Source organism: Bidens hawaiensis, unplaced genomic scaffold (assembly GCF_021521415.1).
Source record: "Bidens hawaiensis isolate Kalapana, Puna unplaced genomic scaffold, B.hawaiensis_p1.1 tig00039506_1, whole genome shotgun sequence".
Classification (NCBI taxonomy): domain Eukaryota; kingdom Viridiplantae; phylum Streptophyta; class Magnoliopsida; order Asterales; family Asteraceae; genus Bidens; species Bidens hawaiensis.
Genome location: NW_027496948.1, coordinates 160,689 through 184,553, shown reverse-complemented (window position 1 = coordinate 184,553; position 23,865 = coordinate 160,689). Strand labels below are relative to the sequence as shown.

General features: G+C 38.5%; 1 protein-coding gene across 1 annotated transcript; it reads left to right on the top strand.

The window, feature by feature from the left end:
• Window positions 1-15,394: 15,394 nt before the first annotated feature.
• On the top strand, window positions 15,395-16,975 carry LOC143591299 (desmethylxanthohumol 6'-O-methyltransferase-like). Its single transcript, XM_077071545.1, has 2 exons — window positions 15,395-16,250; window positions 16,598-16,975. The coding sequence occupies exons 1-2, from the start codon at window positions 15,489-15,491 to the stop codon at window positions 16,895-16,897; spliced, it is 1,062 nt and encodes a 353-aa protein (XP_076927660.1). The 5' UTR covers window positions 15,395-15,488; the 3' UTR covers window positions 16,898-16,975.
• The last annotated feature ends 6,890 nt before the right edge of the window (window positions 16,976-23,865 follow it).

Sequence of the window (23,865 nt, the reverse complement as noted above, 5' to 3'; positions counted from 1 at the left end):
CCAGAACCCGAATCAGGAGCCTTGGACAAAGGATGCTCCTATAAGACATTCATGGCCTGTAAGCCTTGGCCATTCAAGGGAACCGAAGGGGCCATTGGGCTCTACAACTGGATTGACAAGATGGAGACAGTTCTCTCCATTAGCGGATGTAGTGAGAACCAGAAGGTCCTTTACGCGACCTGTATGTTCCAAGAGGCAGCTTCGTCTTGGTGGAAGCTTCAAACGAAAACATTGGGGCGAGAAGTTGCTCTCCACAAGACCTGGGAGGAACTGAAGGAGATGATGATGAGGAAGTTCTGCTCTCGCGCAGAAATCCAGAATCTACAACAGGAATTCTGGAACCACACCATGGTAGGAACGGATATCGACGCCTACAACAACCGGTTCAACGAACTTTGCCAGTTGGTGCCAGACATGGCAAACACGGAGGAAAAGAAGATCGAGAGGTATATTTTTGGGTTACCTCCTGTTGTTAGGGTTCCGCTCAACGCCGCAGCGCCTCCAACCTTTGATGAGGCGGGTAGCGCGGGCCATCACCCTTACAAGGGATACGATCCGTGCGGGTATGTTGACTACGCGCGGAATCGAGCAGCGAACCTCTGATCCCAAGAGGAAATGGAACTCTCACCACCGAGGGTCCGACACCAAGCAGCCACCGTTCAAGAAGCAGGAAAGCGCAAGGGTTTACGCGATTCAGGCCGCGGAGCCACCACGAAAAGGATACAGCGGGCCTCGCCCATGGTGCAACAAATGCAAGTATCACCACGAGGGTGAATGCGCAAGAATCGAATGTGCCAAATGTGGCAGACCAGGGCACAAGACGATGAATTGCCGTATCAGAGAAGCTGGAGCAAGCGACAACTGCTACGCATGCGGGAAGCCAGGGCATTTTAGTCGGGATTGCCCGCAAAAGGGGAACCAAGCTCGCGGGAGAGCTTTTGTGATCGGCGCAGGCGAAGCTAAAGAAGAGCCGAATGTGGTAACCGGTACGTTTTTGCTTAACGGACATTTTGCATCTGTCTTATTTGATACTGGCGCTGACCTAAGTTTTATATCCGCCGAGTTTAAAGACTCCCTAGGCCTAGCAACCAGTAGGCTAGACACGCCTTATACTATAGAACTAGCCAATGGTAGGCAGTTATGCGCGAACGAAAGAACTGAACAATGTGTTATAGTCATGGGAGGTCACGGGTTCAATATTAACTTGTTGCCAATAGACTTGGGAAGTTTTGACATTGTGGTAGGTATGGATTGGTTAGTTGAGAACCGCGCGGAAGTTATTTGCCATGAGAAGCAGGTTCGGATCCACTGTTGAACGGAGAAACCTTGGTAATTCAAGGGGAAAGAAGGGGAGTTGCGACGAAACTGATTTCGTGCCTAAAGGCGCGAAAGTGCCTAAGGAAAGGGTGCTACGCCTTCCTGGCGCATGTCGTAGAGAAGAAAGGAGATGAGCGAAGAATTGAAGACTTACCAGTAGTGCGCGAATTTCCAGAAGTTTTTCCTGAAGATTTGCCGGATTACCGCCGCCGCGACAAGTCGAGTTTCGTATTGATTTAGTTCCAGGAGCTGCGCCAGTAGCTCGAGCGCCTTATCGACTAGCTCCATCTGAGATGCAAGAGCTATCCAATCAGTTACAGGAACTATTGGATAAGGGTTTCATACGCCCAAGCTTTTCACCTTGGGGAGCTCCAGTACTGTTTGTTAAGAAGAAGGATGGTTCGTTCAGAATGTGTATTGACTACAGGGAGCTGAACAAGCTGACAGTCAAGAATCGGTACCCCTTACCGAGGATTGACGACTTATTTGACCAGTTGCAGGGATCCAGTTATTATTCGAAGATAGATCTACGGTCAGGATACCACCAACTTAGGGTCCATGAGGAAGATGTGCCGAAAACAGCCTTCCGAACTAGATACGGCCATTATGAGTTCTTAGTAATGCCTTTCGGGCTAACTAATGCGCCGGCTGTGTTCATGGATCTGATGAACCGCGTGTGCAAACCATACTTGGACAAATTTGTGATTGTGTTTATAGATGATATTCTGATTTACTCACGGACCAAGGCCGAGCATGAGCAACACCTGAGATTGATTTTGGAATTGTTGAGGAAAGAAAAGTTGTATGCAAAGTTTTCCAAGTGCGAGTTTTGGCTTAGAGAAGTTCACTTTCTCGGTCACGTTGTAAACGAGAAAGGAATTCACGTTGATCCTTCCAAAGTCAAGGCCATCGAAAACTGGGAAGCGCCAAAAACCCCAACTGAGGTGAGGCAATTCCTAGGACTAGCTGGCTACTATCGACGCTTCATTGAGAACTTCTCCAAAATAGCTCTACCTCTGACCGCGCTAACTCAGAAAGACAAGAAGTTTGTTTGGGGCGAAAATCAGGAAACAACATTTCAAATGTTGAAACAGAAGTTATGTAGTGCGCCAATTTTGTCTTTGCCCGAGGGGATGGATGACATTGTTGTTTACTGCGACGCTTCACATCAGGGACTTGGATGTGTCCTTATGCAGCGAGACAAAGTCATAGCGTATGCCTCACGCCAACTCAAGACCAATGAAAAGAACTACACAACGCATGATTTAGAACTTGGAGCGGTTGTCTTCGCGCTAAAGATTTGGCGCCATTACCTCTATGGTACAAAGTGTATAATCTTTACGGATCACAAGAGCCTTCAGCATATATTTGATCAAAAGGATTTAAACATGAGGCAACGAAGATGGGTGGAGTTGTTGAACGATTATGATTGTGAGATTAAGTACCACCCTGGAAAGGCGAATGTGGTAGCAGACGCGCTAAGTAGGAAGGAGCGAATAAAAACGCTACGAGTCAAGGCTCTAAGGTTGACCATTCGCGCAGATCTCTCTACCCGCATCCGAGACGCTCAGCAAGAAGCCTTGAAACCAGAGTTTGTTAAAAACGAATGCCTTGGGGGTATGGTTAAGAATTTGGAACTTAAAGAGAACGGCAATCTATATTTCGCTAACCGCATATGGGTCCCTCTCAAGGGAGGATTGCGCGAGCAGGTATTGAACGAAGCTCACAAGACGCGGTATTCCGTACATCCTGGCGCAGACAAGATGTACCAAGATGTTAAAACGCTGTATTGGTGGCCCAATCTTAAAGGCGCCATCGCGACGTATGTCAGTAAGTGCCTGACGTGTTCGAAGGTAAAGGCTGAATACCAGAAACCATCAGGGTTGCTTCAGCAGCCAGAAATTCCCATGTGGAAGTGGGAACAAATCTCTATGGACTTCATCACCAAACTGCCAAGGACACCTGGGGGTTATGACACAATATGGGTTATTGTGGATCGGCTAACTAAGTCAGCGCACTTCCTGCCTATCAAGGAAACCGATAAGATGGAAAAGTTAGCCCGACTGTATATTCGAGAAGTAGTTTCAAAACATGGAGTCCCAGTGTCCATCATTTCTGATAGAGATAGTCGGTTCACATCAAGGTTTTGGAGATCGTTACAAGGGGCTTTAGGTACTCGTCTTGACATGAGTACGGCATATCATCCTCAAACGGATGGGCAAAGCGAGCGAACAATCCAGACATTGGAAGATATGCTACGCGCATGCGCAATCGATTTCGAAGGTAGCTGGGATACTCATCTCCCATTGGTTGAATTTTCTTACAACAACAGCTATCACACAAGCATTAAGGCTGCGCCGTTCGAAGCTTTGTATGGGCGCAAGTGTAGATCCCCACTGTGCTGGGCTGAAGTGGGTGACAAGCAAATGACTGGTCCAGAGTTGATCCAAGAAACAACAGACAAGATTTTTCAGATAAGGGATCGCCTTAAGACAGCGCGCGACAGACAGAAGAGCTACGCAGATGTGCGAAGGAAACCATTGGAATTTCAAGTAGGGGATAAAGTACTTTTGAAAGTCTCTCCATGGAAAGGAGTCCCCCGTTTCGGCAAGCGAGGAAAGTTGAATCCGCGCTTCATTGGACCATTCGAGATCCTGGAAAGGATCGGTCCGGTTGCTTATAAACTCCGTTTACCCGCCGAACTCAGTGGAGTTCATAATACGTTTCATGTGTCCAACCTCAAAAAGTGCTTATTTGACGAAACGTTGATTTTGCCGATGGAAGAGATTCACATCGACAAACAGCTGCACTTCATAGAAGAACCTATAGCAGTAACCGATTGGAAAGAACAAAAGTTACGCAGGAGCAAAATCAAGTTAGTAAAGGTCCAATGGAACTCGAGGCATGGGCCTGAATTCACTTGGGAAAGAGAAGACCAAATGCGCAAGAAATACCCACACCTCTTTCAGAACATGGCTTCTGCCAGCAACGTCTCCTAAATTTCGGGACAAAATTCGTTTAACGAGGGGAGAATGTGACACCCGGTAAATTCCCAATCCCTTAAACTAAGTAATCAACCTAATAATTAGGTGATTGTAAATATTAAGCGCGCCATGTTAGTCAGCGCGTGCATTTGTTATGTGCGCCCTGCGCTGAGCGCGCCATGTTAGTCAGCGCGTGCATTTGTTATGTGCGCCCTGCGCGAGCGCACCATGTTAAGAACCAGCGTGAGCATATGTTATATGCGCCATGCGTGAATGTTTTGGCTTTATGTTTTCATGTAAAACGTTATGTTGTCTATGGGTTGACCATCCCGCATGATGCTAAGGCGGGTGCATCCTACATCGTTTATGCGCGTGCGGAAGGGAACTAACCTCCCCGCATGGCGGGAACATTGAGAGCTAGTTTGTCTGAAGCTCCAAGATGGAATTGACTTCAACATGACTGATCACTATGTTGAAATACCAAGACCACCTGGAGAATCTACAAATGAAACTCAATATCCCCAACTGCGAGAAGGTTACGCACCTACCCGCAGCAAAGAAATGTCCTACACGCAGAAAGCTATGCGCACAAAGTGATGCGCACAGAACACTTAGTCTATTCTCCAGACATAAGGAGATTACTCCCGCCCAAAAGGAAACAGTAGCGTGTTTCAGGGATTTTTCCACTTTTTACTGTACACTGACAAAAGTACCTGAAAAAGCACACTGTAACATGAAAAGTCAACTGTCAGCCACCCTATTCTCACCAACCCCAGACCTGCATGTCCTGTCCAAATCAAATCAAGATCTTTTGTTCACTCCTCCACTTTTAAGTAAACAATAAACAATAATAATTTCCATACTTTATCATCATTACACCTAGATATGAAAAGATTTCAATCCCCTAAAGCAAGGGATTGTGTTCCCTTGAGTTTGCCTATAAATATGTAACCTAAATTATCACTCAAAACACACTCCAAAGAACTGCAAACTTGCACTAATCATCTCCCGAGCATCCGTTATTTTCGATTCCGTTCCAGTTACTAGGTAAGCCGAGGTTATAACCTTGAGATCTACTTTCCAACCCTTATATTCTCCTATTTCTTGATCTTAATATATATACTTCTTGTTATTTAATCGTATTCTAGACCTTCAAATTCCGAGGCCAACACCAAGAAAACCCGAATCTCGATTAATCCCTTAACAAGAACCACAGGTGAGTCTCACAGCCCCTATTTTCACTGTTTTCACTATTTTTAAACTGTTTTCGGGGCGAGGGACACGTACTTAAATAATGTTTTATCATGGTATACTTACAAGCTATGCAAGCGATTATGTGTTTAAGTTATGTTTCATGATGAGTAATGCAAACGGTTATCTAAGGTTTTCGATGTATGTGCGCTAGAACTCGAGTAAGTGATCACTTTACCATTGGAACTCTAAGGGTAGGGACTGCTGGTTTGATCCACCCACTCGTAGGGGTCGCACCTCTTTGCATGGACGAGTGCCTAGTATGGTCATGGGGCAGTACTATGGGTTTGAACCCGCTCGTAGGGGTCGCGCCTCTTTGCATGGACGAGCGCCTTGTTTTCCGGCACAACGTCCGCGCGTAACCCGCGGGACGGAATTATTATTTTAGCTCGTAGTGGCAGCGCCACTTTGCATGGACGAGCACATGTTCCTGAAACGTTCGCGCGTAACCCGCGGGACGGTATTACTTATTTTAGCTCGTAGTGGCAGCGCCACTTTGCATAGACGAGCACAGTTCCCAGAAATGTTCGCGCGTAACCCGCGGAACGATTTTATCAGAATATGTTGATATAACTATGTCTTACCAAGCATGTGTTTTAATGATGCTATCAGAATTATGTTTCAGAATGATTTGTATCAAGATTATGATGCAGTACGATTTATCAAGTTACTAAAACTTGTGAACTCACTCAGTTTATACTGATTCAAATGTTTTTACGTGTCTTTCAGGAGATAACTAGGTAGCGCATGGAGTCACACTTAGAGCACCTCACGCTGAACATCTAAACTAGCTTTTTGGAAGATTTTAGTTCTATCCCTTCGATGCGCGTGGTTGTTCCCGCCGCGCATGGGGATATGGCGTGGAAATCTTCAATAATTTTTATACTTGGATGTTTTTAAAATTTTTAAAACAATGTAATGTATTTGTATTAAACTTTTCATGCGCAATGAAAATCTTACTTTGAATGTTTGCAATGGCCCGTGCTTAAGTATCAATTCCCACTCGCGCGCGCCCGGCTGTTTCCGCCGCTCAGGGCCGGGTGTGACACTTATCCTCACCTAGGACCACCGCACCTATTACCTCACCAACATACCAATTCGCTTCACCGATTCGAGGCACAACATTCTGGTCCTCTACATTCACATCATTCATGCAATCCCAAACCACCACATCAACCATAGAAACCACAACCGAGCTCACCGGCCTACCATTAGCCTTAACCACATCATTTCCAACCTTATCCCTAACCCTACCTATACCAACTACACCATACTCAACCATATCAACTACACCTCCCTCAACCCAAAAGATCCCTATCATAGCTGCCACTCCCATCTCAAGTGGCAAGTCGAAGAAGTCACCAGTGTTCCGAGTATCCTGTCCTCGATAGGATTAAGGCATTGGAGGAGGCAAATGAGAGTCGTGCCAAGCGTGAGCCTATGTTGATCAAATTAGTCAAGGATCAACAAGCAACCAATCAAGAAGGTACTGGACAACGCGATGCTCTGTCGATCAACTCGCTATTCTAAAAGAGCAACGTGATTTGGATCAAGCCCGAATTACAAGTCAGAAAGATTGGATTGATACGTTGCAGCATAGAATCAACAATCAGCAAGATTTGATCAATCATAGCTCCCTAAGTAATGTTGATCAGCATGATGGGCTAGAAAGAATTAAGTCAAGAGTATCCAAGATGGAGACTGATCTTCCCTCCTCATCAATTTTTTCAAGCAACTTTAGGAGGGAACTTAACTCCACACTCGATTGATTCTGGATTGATTTTGAGCGCCTGGACTCAAGAGTAGGACTGTTGGAGAGTGGATTCAATCCTGCTAAGGATATGGACAGGTTTATCGGTGAAAGCGTAATGCTGCGTAATTGATTGAGCTGCTGGAAGGTGAAATGGAGGATCAATGAGAACTCAAGATCGTGTGAATGAATCGTTGGTGAACCCCTTCCTCGCAGTTATGGAAGTAATGCGGTTAACTGATGAAGATGTGGAGAATTTGAGAATGAATCTCATGGAGACCTTTCGTGGGTTTCTAGGTGTTAATGAGCCAAGGACCGAGCATAGAAATAGACGACAAACTGCTCTATCTAACCTAGTCGCTGATGCCGAAAGGGTCAGAGCTCAAAGAAACTTATACGGTTTCCTATACACGAGTGAAGCAAGAAAGGATGCTGGTGAAGGTGGATCAGCTATGAAGGATGTCGTTGAGCCTACTTCTACTATTGAAACAGTTGTAAGCACTAAGCTAGTGGTTACTTCTACCGCTACAACTGGGCAGGTCAGTTCCACTAGTTCACCACTTGTTGAACCTACTTTAGGTGAACAAGATAGTGCTGCTTTCACAACTACACTGGTTCAGTTTATCCCAAACCTCATGTAGCTCAAGGTGGTGGTTGGAGGTGATGGAAACGGCGATGATGTAAAGTCCCATTCCCGGTGCCTCACTTTAACGTCGGATTTACTCATAAACACAGTTCTACAAATCAGAGTTAATTAAAACATTCGCGGAATATAAAACTGTAACCGTTTATTACAAAACATTTAATCTTTTCTTTGATACCATAATACAAAACATTATATTTAAAACATCTTTTCTTCTTTCTTCAGATGCCAGCCGTTCAATCCATGCCATGTGCCGTCCTCATGCTAACTCTATAATCACCTCACCTGCGTGCATACTAAAAGTCAGCTACGCTGAGTGAGTTCTTGTTAATCAACCAACTTATCATACAACCACTACATGCATTATATACGTATCCGAAGACACATGGCCCACTATGTAACCCTTTTACTTCTTAACCACTTAATTACCCCTACAGCTTAGCCACTTAATTACCCCTACAGCTTAGCCACTTATTTACCCCTACAGCTTAACCACTTATGCCACTTTATGCCACTTGTGCCACTTTATACCACTTATGCCACTTTAATAACGATGACACGCATAGACTCACTCTACCACGTGCTCACGTTATGCCCTAACACTATTACTAGACTCTTATCCACTTCTACCCCACTCTACCTCTACTTGTCTATAACCCACTTCCTATCAGTACAATTATTTACACAATAATCAAGTCACATCATTGAAATCGTACACACTAATAACCACTTGACAATCACTATCTTTGGCGATACGTGCAATATCCGAAGATCGTTCACGTACCGACAAGCATTATATAATAACTACCTCGTATAACATCTATAGCATACACTTACCACTTAAGGTAAGTATATTCACACTTCACGTCGAGTATGCACACAGCCCCGAAAACATAACAAGGAAATGGGGCTAGAAACTCACCTGAACTCGGTTACTTCTTCTGCTAACAGTTACTCCTTCTCGAGCTGTGCGCGTCTAACTGTTTAATAATTGAATATCAAATACTACTCTAGCCATCCTCATTGCTACTTAATAAGTCTTACGCGTCTAAGCCGGTTTTACTTCACTGAATCATTACCCGGTTAGTTAATCGTTACTCGTTAGCCTTTAAAGGTGTCTTTCATAAATTATCAAAGTCCAAGGGCTAATATGTAACCATCTCATTTTTTTTCTAAGTCCAGGGACCATTTCTGCCATACATGTAACTTAGTTCGTTATCCAGTTATCTAATTCGTTATTCAGTTCCTTAACAAATTCTATAACGAATCACCACTTATGGACCATCTTAAAGAATCGGTCCTCTTCACGAACTGGCCCTTCTGTAGCGAATTGAACCTTAACGAACGAGTTAGCGAATTAGGTTTAATTCGTTATTAATTCCTTAATGAACCAGAGCTAGTTTGTCATTCCCCCATTAACGAATCAGCTTAACGAATTAAGGCTAGTCCGTCAACCCTCCGTTAACGAATTAACTTTAATTCGTTAGTTCCCATAGCAAATTAGGGTTAGATTTTGTCAGAGAATGTCAGAAACATTCTCTGACATCCCTAAATACCCGCGCCGCCTTTCCGGCGCCGTCTTTCCGGCGCCGCCATGCCGGAAAAACGTATTCCAGCACCGTTTTCAACGTTTTTCGTCCCATTCGATCCAGATCTGAGCTAGGGCGACCCCTAAGCTCATATTATGTTTGGTTTATACCCGATTCCACCCGGATATCGTGACTTTAACGGTTTAACGGTGTCGGCTCATCGTTTCGCATCTAGATCTAACGGTTTGGACCTCTACAATAACATACTATCATTACCTAGGGTCGGAAATCGGTTCTCCTTCTTCTTCTTCTTGGTTTCGGCTTAGAGAGAGAGAGCTAAGTGTGTGTTTGGCAATTTGGCAACTCTCTTAGCGTATCTGACTACAAGCTCCAAGCGTGATTCTTCTTCATTACTTTCTGCAGTTGGAGTCATGCTGTTTTCGTGTATCGCTCTGCCACAGATTCTGAAAAAGGGTGTCTGGTTGACACGTGTCTTACAACAGTGTCCAGTACGTCCTCCTCGTGCTCGCCTCTTTTGTAACAGTCATCTATCTTATCTCTACGGAAACACAAACGTTATCACTCTAGGAATTATTTAGCACATGATTTGTAAGGTAAGTAGTTAATGACGTTGATCAAGTGTAATTAACTATTTGCGTTACTCCTCAGGTTCTACATACTTCCCTTCATGATTTCACTTGTGCTAGTTTCTACTTTTAGACAGTTAATCAATCAAACAATCAAGAAATCCTATCCCTAACCTGCATATATCCTTCCTGTAACAATTAAGCGAACATCCTTAAACATTATTTAACATACTTTACCGTTACTGAGCTTGCTTGAGTGACGCATGGCTATCTTGAACTGGCATCTTCTTTCTTTCTTACTAAAATCCCATTTTCTGTTCGAGTCTAAGCATGTAGGATGCTTAAATCTCTCGAATTTTGCTCTGATACCAACCTGTAAGGCCCCGTTCCCGGTGCCTCACTTTAACGTCGGATTTACTTATAAACACAGTTCTACAAATCAGAGTTAATTAAAACTTTCGCGGAATATAAAACTGTAACCGTTTATTACAAAACATTTAATCTTTTCTTTGATACCATAATACAAAACATTATATTTAAAACATATTTTCTTCTTTCTTCAAATGTCAGCCGTTCAATCCATGCCATGTGTCGTCCTCATGCTAACTCTATAATCACCTCACCTGCATGCATACTAAAAGTCAGCTACGCATAGTGAGTTCTTGTTAATCAAGCAACTTATCATACAACCACTACATGCATTATATATGTATCCGAAGACACATGGCCCACGATGTAACCCTTTTACTGCTTAACCACTTAATTACCCCTACAGCTTAGCCACTTAATTACCCTACAACTTAGCCACTTATTTACCCCTACAGCTTAACCACTTATGCCACTTGTGCCACTTTATGCCACTTTAATAACGATGACACGCATAGACTCACTCTACCACGTGCTCACGTTATGCCCTAACACTATTACTAGACTCCTATCCACTTCTACCCCACTCTACCTCTACTTTTCTATAACCCACTTCCTATCAGTACAATTATTTACACAATAATCAAGTCACATCATAGAAATCGTACACATTAATAACCACTTGACAATCACTATCCTTGGCGATACGTGCAATATCCGAAGATCGTTCACATCTATAGCATACACTTACCACTTAAGGAAAGTGTATTCACATTTCACGTCGAGTATGCACACAGCCCCGAAAACATAACAAGGAAATGGGGCTAGAATCTCACCTGAACTCGGTTACTTCTTCTGCTAACAGTTACTCCTTCTCGAGCTGTGCGCATCTAACAGTTTAATAATTGAATATTAAATACTACTCTAGCCATCCTCATTGCTACTTAATAAGTCTTACGCGTCTAAGCCGTTTTTAATTCATTGAATCATTACCCGGTTAGTTAATTGTTACTCGTTAGCATTTAAAGGTGTCTTTCATAAATTATCAAAGTCCAAGGGCTAATATGTAACTATCTCATTTTTTTCTAAGTCCAGGGACCATTTCTGCCATACATGTAACTTAGTTCGTTATCCAGTTATCTGATTCGTTATTCAGTTCCTTAACAAATTCTATAACGAATCACCACTTGTGGACCATCTTAACGAATCGGTCCTCTTCACGAACTGGCCCTTCTGTAGCGAATTGAACCTTAACGAACTAGTTAACAAATTAGGTTTAATTCATTATTAATTCCTTAACGAACCAGAGCTAGTTCGGCATTCCCCCATTAACGAATCAGCTTAACGAATTAAGGCTAGTCCGTCAACCCTCCGTTAACGAATTACCTTTAATTCGTTAATTACCATAGCGAATTAGGGTTAGGTTTTGTCAGAGAATGTCAGAAACATTCTCTGACATCCCTAAATACCCGCGCCGCCTTTCCGGCGCCGCCGTGTCGGAAAACCGTGCGGTGGCCGGAAAAACGTATACCAGCACCGTTTTCACCGTTTTTCATCCCGTTCGATCCAGATCTTAGCTAGGGCGACCCCTAAGCTCATCATAGGTTCGGTTTATACCCGATTTCACCCAGATCTCGTGAATTTAACGGTTTAACGGTGTCGGCTTGTCGTTCCGCATCTAGATACTATCATTACCTCGGGTCGGAAATCGGTTCTCCTTCTTCTTCTTCTTGGTTTCGGCTTAGAGAGAGAGTAGGATGAGAGAGAGCTAAGTGTGTGTTTTGTATGGTGTATGGAATATGTGTAAATGAAGGGATTTGGGCATAATGGAGGTATTTATATGATGGGTCATGGGCTTGAGCACATGGTCTATCTTCCTTTCATTTTAACCCAAGTCCATTACCCATATTACCTAACCCAACACAAGCCCGACTAGTATTAACTCTTACTTCATTTAATTATTTCTCCGCTAACCTGAGTAAACTTTCTCACCAAAAATAAATAATATAAATAATATTATTTTAGAAATTTCGGGATGTTATAGATGATGAGGATGACAACGATGATGATGATAATGAGAATGAGGAAGATGAGGAAGATGAATATATGATGATGACAATGACGACGATGACCACGAGTATGATATTTATAACGAACCTTGTGGTGGTGATGGTGGAAATGGTGATGTGGTGCCACTGGAAATAAGGCGGGAGATGAAGATCCACCACACGAGGCCAAAAAGACTCGTGAGACCGACGCTCCAATCACCTCTTTATTTAACGTTTATTCTGTAGCAGGTACCCGCTCACAAGTTCAAGAAGTCGTGGAAGAAAAAAAGCAGATAATGATGATGGAATAAGCTACTCACCCAATCCAGATACTCCGGAGAGGGTGACTGTGGAAAATACTGATCAAGAACCCGTTGCTACTCCTGCTGCCAATCCTGCTCAACGAAAGTCAAACAAGTGCATCAAGCATTACAATGTGAGTTGCATGGCAGGCCTGAGATGGAGGTCGAAGACGTACCATGATGATGATCCTATCCTCTACGCAAAACGACACCAAGATAGTGGAATATGGGTTGTCCGACGTGCCAACGGCGATCTCACATATTTTTCCTATGTAGATATGCACACACTGTCTGTTCTTGATATGAACAACTTTAGAAAGACAGTTGGTGGATGAGATGAGGAGGACACACTACAAGTATGGTCCAAGCGCTTTCTGAAGCATGAATGGAGGAAAGGCTATCCAAAATTTGCTCTCAATCTAGGTAGAGCATTCAAGTCTAAAGAGATCAATCCAGTGACGAACAAGCCGATTAAAAGATGGAGGTACAAGATGCCTGAAGACCATGGAGAACCTATCATGCATGGGATGCCGTTTGATGACAACTTGCTCTATGACTTCATATCTTGGGAGTTTGATAACGACACGGGCGAGGTGATAATTCATTGCAAAAGTATGCATCACCTAAGATTCTTTGATGAGCATGAACTATCGGGCTTTAGAAAGGAACATCTGCTCAAGTTGCATGGATCTCCTTTGTGTACTGTTGAGGACGCGTGCAAGACAATACCAACGCCATCGTAGGAAAATTCAACAAGTTTGTCTATTTGCTTGTTGAAAAACCACCGTTTGATGAACACGAGGTTTTTGAGTATGAGTCCGAGTCCGACTGAAGACCGAAGCTAATAAGACAAATACCAAAGACTAGAGGGAGATTGTAGGACCCATTTATGATTAGTCTTTCGTATTTGTATATTTTATTTCATTTGTATATGTGTTAGCTTGTTGGACGTGTATTTTGGGCCCAAGGCTATGTGTAATAGAGCCCATTGGGCCGTTCATAATGAAATGGTGTATGAGATTACACACTATATATATAGTGTGTAACTCATACACAAACCAACATTTTGGAAAAATCCTTATCTTTACAACTCTCAAACTCTATCTTCTCTCATTCTCTCGGCAATAAACAAACATCAAACAAGATCCGAGATCTCGGTCCTCACTAGTGATTTCCGCTAGCTAGTGTAGAGGTTGATCCAAGATAACTAGTTGTTGTGTTGTTAGATCTGGTCAAGGGAGTTAAAATACGTATAAAAAATTTCGGACGAAAATGGGTAAATATACACTACTACGTAAAAAACAGGGGGCGGGCCGCCCCTGACCTTAAGTATACTTTGCCATTGGTTTGACCTTAAATACGGTTCGTTTCAAGAAAACCATGAGCGTCAAACTACTTGTTTTGACTGAAATGCTTGTTAAACTGCTAATATAAATTGTATAACTACTAATACGGTCCGTATTTTTATCATAGAAATTTCTGTCAGAACTCTAAACTTTATACTTTTCATATTTGGCAGGTTTTTTTTCTCGAATTTTCCATCATCAAAACGAGTTAACCCAATACTTAATATACGTCAAAATGTCTTGTATATACATAAGTAGGGGAAGGTTAACGTACACCTGAAATTAATGTGTTACACATGAGAATCAAGTAGAGTAATTATATATACAGGTAGAGTAATTATATAATTACTCTATGATAATTACTCTATGATGTAATTACATAACTACTCTACTTGTATATATAAATACTCTATTTGATTCTCACGTTAATTTCATTTGTATTTGATCCAAACCCTGCATAAGTATATGTGATTATGGTTTTTTTTTCTCATAGTTAGATTACTCATCAATGTGTAGCACTTTCGATTCTGATTTCTAGTTCCTTGTCTGATTCCAACTTTTGGTTTCAGTCTTGCGAATCCTGATTAATGTTCTTTAGTTCTTGTCTTGGTCATCAGCCTTGTGCACATTCACATCTTCTATTCATTAAGGCGAGTTAATTGTTTATTTGCTTACATGTGTAATTAAAGATTTAAAGATTGCTAAAAGGTAAACATTGTTAATAACTTAAATATTTGTGGTTTTTTATCTGCTATGTTTGTTTTTATTTTAGTTTTTTTTTTGTGTGTTTTGTAGATTGACTCAATCATATGATAGAAGCTATGTTTTTCATTTTTTGTCTTCAATGTTCAGGTATGTTTTGTTACTTTTTGTTTAGTATCTTTTCTCTTTGATGATTGTTTATTTGCCTGTTGTCTTTTACTCTTTTGTGTATTTATCAAATTTCTTTGATTATTGTTATCTTTTATTGTATTTGATTAGCCTGCATTGCCTAATGTCTTATTGTCCTTGAGACACTAGAATATTAGAGAATAATATCATTTTAAATTATACTAACATTGATATTATTAGAACATAAGATTATAATAGCATTGATATTATTAGAATATAAGATACCAGTTGAACATTTAAGAAAAAACACAATCGGCATAAAACAAGAAAAAAACAAATCTAAAATATACATACCCAATTATTTTTATCAAACTTGGGGCCTCAAAGTATGGGTGGCTAAAGGCTGGGGCCTAAACTTTAGTTGAGGAAGGCCGGCCCCGGTGCCTATTTAAACAAAACAAACTCCATCGTTTTTGTTACATACTCATTTCACAACATTATAACATTCTTGTTTCATACAACATTCTCCTTAAAATGAGTCTAGTAACTAGACAAGAAAACGACGCAATAATCAGAGGTGAAGCATTGCTTTATAACCAACTCTATGGTTGTTTTAGTAATGCTGCATTAAGATGTGCCTTGAAACTCGACATTGCTGGCATAATTAATCGTCATGATGGACCAATTAGCTTGTCTCAAATCGCTGATGGGATCAACTCTCCATCACCAAATGTGGACGGACTCTCACGTCTCATGCGGTTCTTGGTCCATAAACAGATATTTGATGAGGTGCATCAACCCAGTTGTGAAGAAACACTCTATTCAGTCAATGAGTGCTCTAAATTTCTCTTAAAAGATACGAGGAATACCCTTGCACCATTGATATCATTTGGCACAGACCCCCTTATATTTTCGGCTTTTTATAACTTGAATCAATCCATTGAAGAGGGAGGTACAGCAGCATTCAAAACATTTGGAATGGAGATATGGGATCTTTATTCTCAAAACCCACAGGTGAATAGGAGCTTCAATGAAGCAATGGTATGTTCAGCAAGGCTAGAAATTGACACGATCCTGTCAAAATATGATTTTGGTAGTTTAAAAGGAACTTTGGTTGACGTTGGGGGTGGCATTGGGGCTACATTAAATGAGATTGTGACCAAATATCCGCATCTTAAAGGTATTAATTTCGACTTGCCTCATGTTATTTCATCTGCACCGTCATACGAAGGAATTACTCATGTTGGAGGTGACATGTTTACATCAATTCCCCATGCAGAATCCTTCTTTATCAAGGTACTACTTACTCTTTCTCTGCTATAAAACGGAGTTAAATAATTGATTTGGTTTTGTGTTTCTATGTTGAGATACAGTTAATTAGCAGGCAAATGCTTCAGTTTATTATAACTAGGTACATTTTAATGGTTGACTGGTTTTGAAGATAACAATTGGCCGGTACAGACTTTTAAAAGTTATACTGTTGGAATTCCGTGTCCCTCAAGTATTATGCATTATTAATCAACACTTTGTATGAATACACTATAATTACAAAAGAATGCAATAAAATAATATTTTTTAACTGTGTTAATTATATGCCGGTAAATCCTAGCTAATATATATACTGTCTAATATCATGAATGCAGTCAACATTGCATAACTGGGGTGATGACAAGTGTGTACAGATTCTTAAAAATTGTCGAGAATCCATCACCGAAAGAACTGGGAAAGTTATTATAGCAGATAATATCATAATTCCTGGAGGTGATGATGTCTTTGATGATGCGCGTATTAATCAAGACATAATAATGCTAGCATTGTTTGCTGGAGGGAGAGAAAGGACGGAAGTTGACTGGAAGAGGATTTTGAAAGAAGCAGGGTTCCACCGTTACAATTTCATCAAGATTCCTGCAATCGTATCAATTATTGAATGTTATATGGAATGATGCCAATGAGTTAACATCAAATATTACTTGATTGTTGTTGCGGTATCGTCTTACCTACACTCTAAAGTATATTTATTAAGTCTTCTTATACTTTTGTTGTTTTGTTGTTGTTTGAATGATCCAGCAGGATTCCTTCTATTTGCAAATCATTTTCCAGTACTCAATGTTTGTTGAATATGTATTATGTTCTATGAAGAAGTAACTACGAATTTTGTAATTCAATTTTTGTAGATCTACTCTAATGTGTATTTCTTTTACTTTAAATCTTTCCGCATGGATATGTAAGGCTTTATGAACTTATTGCTTTTCATTTTGGTTATCATTTTAATTTACTAAATATGAACTTTTAAGCAATGAAGCATTTAATTGTTTGTGTTACTGTAACTTGGTTAAATTGTATATAAATTATCAAAAAATAAATATTTTCCGCCAAATATAAAATGTATTTATCACAAAATTTGGACAAATATATTTATATGTAGCTAACGTTACTTAGATTTTCTTTCTTTATACATAGTAAGTAGTGGAGACTCTAAAGGGCCGACACCAGTTCGCACATGTCTGCGTGACATGGACGATGAGTGCACCATAGCGCTTTGATGACACACTTTGTGTACTACCCAAAAATCACTTTTACGTTTTTACGTGGTGTGCCAGGTCCATATAGTGGGTAAGCCCAAAGGACACCCCTAGCTCTCATGTCCAAATTCTCATCGTTGTCCAGTGAAATCAACAGTCGATGGGCTTTGAAAAGTAAAAAGACATAACTTAAAATCACTTTGGATCCAAATCCCTTTTAGGATTTAATTAATATGGTTGCACTTTACAATTATTTAAATTCGAGATACCTCTTAGTTAGGGTAGCAAAATCCCACAATTTCTCGTTGAGGTCGAGAAGTTGGAGGTAAGAGTGCCATCTTATAGAAACCTGATATTTAAAACTGGGTTGAAGTATAATTGTTTGTGCAAATCAAAGATAAAAAAGAAATGACATTTCAGGTTTATGTAAAATTATGGTTTGTTTGGCCCAAGACACTACACAGCCATGGATGGCCATACTTGGTGGAATTCTTTATTGTTTCATGATGGTTTTGCTCTTTTCCACCAAATATCATTTTTACTCATGCAATTCACAAAGAAGGATATTCAATGTCTCATTATGTGAAAATTATTATGTGAAAGTGAGATAGAATGGGAAAAAGGTAGGTATATTCCTGCTAAAATAGTAAAATTATGTATATAATGGAGCGTATCGCTGGCCTAGTTGGTGCGTCATTTGTCACACCCCAACTTAAGGTGGAAATGCCGGGGCGCGAACTGATTGTTCACAGCTCATAAGGTATTATCATGCAATTTAACAGGTTATAATATATAATTAATTTATTTTATAACAAATAGCATTTAAGTACATCAAGTATAAAGAATTTACAAAAACAAGATCAAATAATTCTTGAATAAGTTATAATCCTAAAAGTCATCTCTACGTGATCTTCATCTTGATAAACAATCTAACTTGATAACTTGCAAATGCATACAAAATAGTAGGTTTGTTAACACGAGGTTGAAGAGATATCACCAGTTTTGACACTAACAATAGTATATATAAGAAAACCACAAAGCTTTTGTTCGTGAATATAAACAATCAAACCATAACATGTAAATATTGCAAACAAATATTGATGTGTGGCTAAACCGGTGCCATGCGAATTGGGTGTGGGTTACCATGATAGAAAAACTGAGTTGTCTATGAAACAATTGTCATGCGATCAGATGCCGGCCACTACGACAAGATGTGATTATAATGATGGACCTCTTCGAATACGATAAAATAAAGAAATAGCATGTAGCAAGTAGTCATTCAATTGATACACAACACAAATATTAACAATTTGCATTTGAGAATATAATACAATGTGTAAATTAATAGTTGGTACGCATAAGTCCCCAAAATGTTAAAAATAAGTAAAAAAGGGAGTGAATTACTCACCCGATTAGATGAACAAAAGTCAAAGGATGGTGTGAGAAAGTAAACTGTCAAACCCTTCGGGATCACCGACAAGGATTCCTAGTTAATAATTATAAGTTAATGTAATGACAAAGGAATTATGGTTTCGATGTGATTTTGAATTACGTTTATGATTAGAATGTTATGGATCGAACGATTTATTTCTACGGTTATTATTATTGCAAAAATTAGTATTATTGTTCATCATTTAATTAAAATAATCATTACTTTATTATTTATAAAAATCACCTTTTATACTAAATATAATAAACATATAATCAATATCATAAAAAAATTACTTTAAATAAATAAATATGAGTTGAGATATAATATAATAACAAATATTTAGATAGTTAATTATAATATATAATAATAAGATAAATATTTACATCGATAATTAAAACATGTAATATATATATATATATATTAAATAATTATAATACAAACGTTTAAGTAAATAATTAACATAATATATATATTCTGGAATATTTAATGAAAATCTAATGGTAAAATATTGTAAATGTGTTTAACACGTTTATATTATTTTTGTTTAAAAATAATGCATATATATTATAATAATTATAAGAAATTTGTAAAGGCGTTCAACGACGAGAACCATCAATAATGGTGTCGGGTTTTAATAAAATAATGATGGTTTATTATTAATATATACATATAATATATATATACACACACACACATAAACGAAAGCTTGTAACGAGATTAATTGATAAGAAACGTAAACTCAGTGATATCGGTTTAATAAAACATCGTTTATTTTATATTCAATATTACTTATAAATAAATTTATAAACCATTTAATCAATTAAAACAATTAAAAAATAAATAAGAAAAACTGGTGTCACACCCCAACCTAAGGCGGAAATGTCGGGGCGTGAGCTGATTGCCATAGCTCTCAAAGTATTATCATACAATATTTAAATGATAATATCTATTAATTAAATTCAGTTATCAAATAGATCAAATACAAACAAGTATATAATTCATACAACAATACAAATTTTATATTTCTTGATTAAAATATTCTTCCAACTAATTTCTTCACTAAGTCTTCACCAACCTGCAATAAATTTCTACGATAACCTACATATGCGTATAAAATAGAATTTTTTGTCAACAACACATGTTGAGTGAGTAAACACCAGTTTAAGACACAACAATAATAATATATAGTAACTAAAGAAAGATGCAAACTGTTCATGTGAGAATAAACAGTTAAGCCATAGCACATACACAAATAATCAACCATAAAGAAAGGGATCAACCAATCCATATAAATGGACATAGGTTACCAAGCAAGGACTAAACCGTTGCCATAAAAATGGACATCGGTTGCCGAAGTAAGCAAATTGCGTTCAAATAAAACAAGTAAGCAAATAGCAAGTTAAGCATAAACTGATATAAACACAAGGATTAACAATTGCGGTTTTGAATATTAGATAATAGTTAAATATATAAGATACGCACATATCCCAAAAAAGGTTTAAAAATAAGTAAAAAAATGGAGTGATTACTCACCTTAGCAATTAAGCAAGAGATAAACGAATGCGGTAAGAACGATAGTAACAAGAGTCACGCTCTTCAAAAGTTATTGACGAGAAATCCTAAGTAACAATAGTTGAGGAAAATAAATATAAATTCAACAACGAATCTAAAACTATAGATAGATATTCGGGACTTTGATGATCGAGTGTTCTTAACGTTTTAATATTACGTAATGTTATTATTAATTTTATTATCAAGGCTTTATATTAATTATTTAAAATACTTTAAAAAAAATAAATAATCATAAAACCTTATAGTCTATAAAAATATTTGTTTGTTTCAATCTAAAAATATGTTTAATGTATTTATATATATATATATATACATGGTTTAACCACGATTCGGAGAAGTGTTCGGTTGTTATGACGGTACATGTTAATATAATGATTAAAAATGTTTAAAAACAAAGAAAAAGAATACCACAAAAAGTGGCTGGAGGGGATTCGAACCCGCGTCTCCAGACCTGCAACCAACACCCACAAGCATAATTAGTGATAGGGTTATTGAAGAGAAGATCAAAACGAATAGAACGATGTGTTTAATTACCTTTAATGATGCCTAATTGATATCTAATTGCTTCGAGTCAGGCCGACAGAAAAATCGAGTAGAAACATCACTTGTAGGTCTTCAAAATCCGATTAACATTAGGGGTTTGATTGCGCTTCTAAGAGGATTCTATCCATAGGTTTAATTGTGATTTGGTGGTCATTACATTGTATATTCATGAACTGGTTTTAGACGGGTTGTAATATTAGCAATACGTATATATTTGATCGTGTTTTCCTAATTATTTACGTCAGCTAGGCCGAATATAGTATGGAGAATCATGGACACGATTTAATTCCAAGTTTACATCGAAGCTTAAGGTGCAAGATACGTAAACGGGTCACGGTTGGGTTATTGGATTATGGATACGGGTTAAAGGGTTATGGTTTAAGATGATTATAATATAAAATCATTTAAATAAATTACAGTTTAGTCCCTCAAATATAAGTGTGGATTAAGAAATAGGTTAAAATATAGTTTTGGGTTAAAAACGTATATATTTCAAAGTTTATTTATATTTAATGAATAAATATAATAAGCAATTAAAATAAATTAGTAATTACTCGAATAACGTGATATTCCTTTGTAATATTTTCCGAATATAAAAACGGGTAGGGTAAATGGATAAAAACATTACTTGAAAAAACCCGAGTTGTTACAGTCTCCCCTATTTTATAGGGAATTTCGTCCCGAAATTAAAGGATATTATAACAAAAACATTAAAGTTTAAGGAAAAAAAAATTTACATTAAAATTAAAAATTTATCATAGCACAGAACTTTGAATAGTTAAAACAACGCTCCAAATGCAAATCCAATAAGGGCACTTATATATAGGATGTACCAGTGGCGTATCCACCATGTCCTTATCATTTTTACATTTGTACCGTTATCTCAACCACTTTCAATTCTATAGTATGTCACACAATCTTACACATCATGATTTCCATGCGAGGACTTCAATAATTATGTTCCGGACCATAATTATTGTTATCGTCGGATGGTCCACATTACTCGTCCAATCGTGTGGATTTACAAAAAAAAAAAAAGTTTGAAAATACCATTTTTAAGAATAGAAATCCTTTAGGGAAGGGAGTTTTAAGTTAGACGTCTTTAAATAGACAAAATAGTTTTGTTATTTTAAATGGGGAATTTTATAAAACAACCATTCGATAATTTTTAAACTTTACTCGTGGGGCATAATAATAGAAAATCTTATTGGTACTTTAATAATTCATAAAAACGTTAATTCAAAATTTATTAAATAGACGATATAAGGAAGAAAAGTCAAATTCAAGTAAGATACAACACGAAGTGCGGCAAAGTCTTCTAGTAGTTTAAATCTTCAGTTGCGCATTACTTGGAACCTTGAAACTTAAGCGACGTGGGTGATTTGATCCATGAGGGGTTGAGCAGTCATGGTAGATTGATTTGGCATCGCCTGGATAACTGGAGCTTGAACGGTTTGCAAGAGGGTTGCTTGATTGGAGTAGGTTTGGACTTGATGGGTAAGGTAGTAGGGTGTAATTATAGTTTGGACTTGATTGGCATGGAAAATCTGAGGGCACATATCGCTGAGAGGACTAGGGTCTCCTGAAGGTTAGCAAGCACAGGTAGTAGGAGCATCAGATTGAGCATGAGGGGCATGTTGTTGCAGGACGACTTGTGCATTAGGCGGTGTAGGGCAAGTATATGCAAGGATGATCGAAGCGATTACATTGGGTGCAAAAAGGACATGAGGATTGAGTCGAATGATGAAAGTACTAGCGGGGCATAACGAGTGAATAACGATGGAAAGTTTCTTGCTCGGGATACTTTGATTTTGTCGAGGTTGATGATTGATTTGATTAGCAACATAGTTTTTATGATTAGACTTGCGCTTGTTGTTGTTGTTGTTGCGAGGATGATTAGGGGTAAATGAATTTAAAATTTCAATCAACGAAGTTAATGAAGAAGTTCGAAGATGTTGTATTAATGCTTTAAATTTAAGTTTATATTTTAGAGGTTGTAGCAGTTAACTCCTTGGCTATACACGCGATGTTCATGAGAACTAGACTATTGATTTCTAGTTTCCTAGTCCGATTCCAACTTTTGGTTTCACATCCTCTATTTATTAAGGTAAATTAATTGTTTATATGCCTACATCTACATCTGTAATTAAAGATTGCTAATAGCAGTTAATAACATAATTACTTATGGTTGTAATTTGTTATTGCTTTTTTTTTTTGGTAGATTGAATCAATAATATGACAGAAGCTGGAATACTTGAATCGATCTGATTTTTTTAATTTTTGTCTTTAATGTACATGTATGTTTATTTCTTTTTTGCTTACTGTCTTTTGTCTCTTTTTGATCATTGTTTATTTGCCAATTGTCTCTCGCTGAACTTTTAGGAGCATGACAAAATCAATACAAAAACTTACCATATTATATTGCTCCAAATTGGATCTCATCATAATTTAAAAATCTGATCTCTGGTGCCTATTTTAACTAAACAAACATCCTAAACTTAGCTACATACACATTTCACAACATTAACATTCTTGTTTCATACAACATTCTCCTTGAAATTGTAAGGCCCCGTTACCGTTAGCCCTACTTTCGTGTTGGATTTACTCATAAACGCAGTTCTAAATATCAGAGTTAATTAAAACATTCGCGGAACATTAAAAACATTCAAACCATTACATTCCATAACCATAATTCTTGTCTTATCGGGCATTCATAGTCATTTAAAAACAAAACATAGTCTTTTAAAATAAAACATCATAGCAAAATCTTCAGATGCCAGCTTCGTCCAACTCTGCCATGTGTCCTCCTCAAGCTACCTGCCTCATTCTACTCACCTGCGTG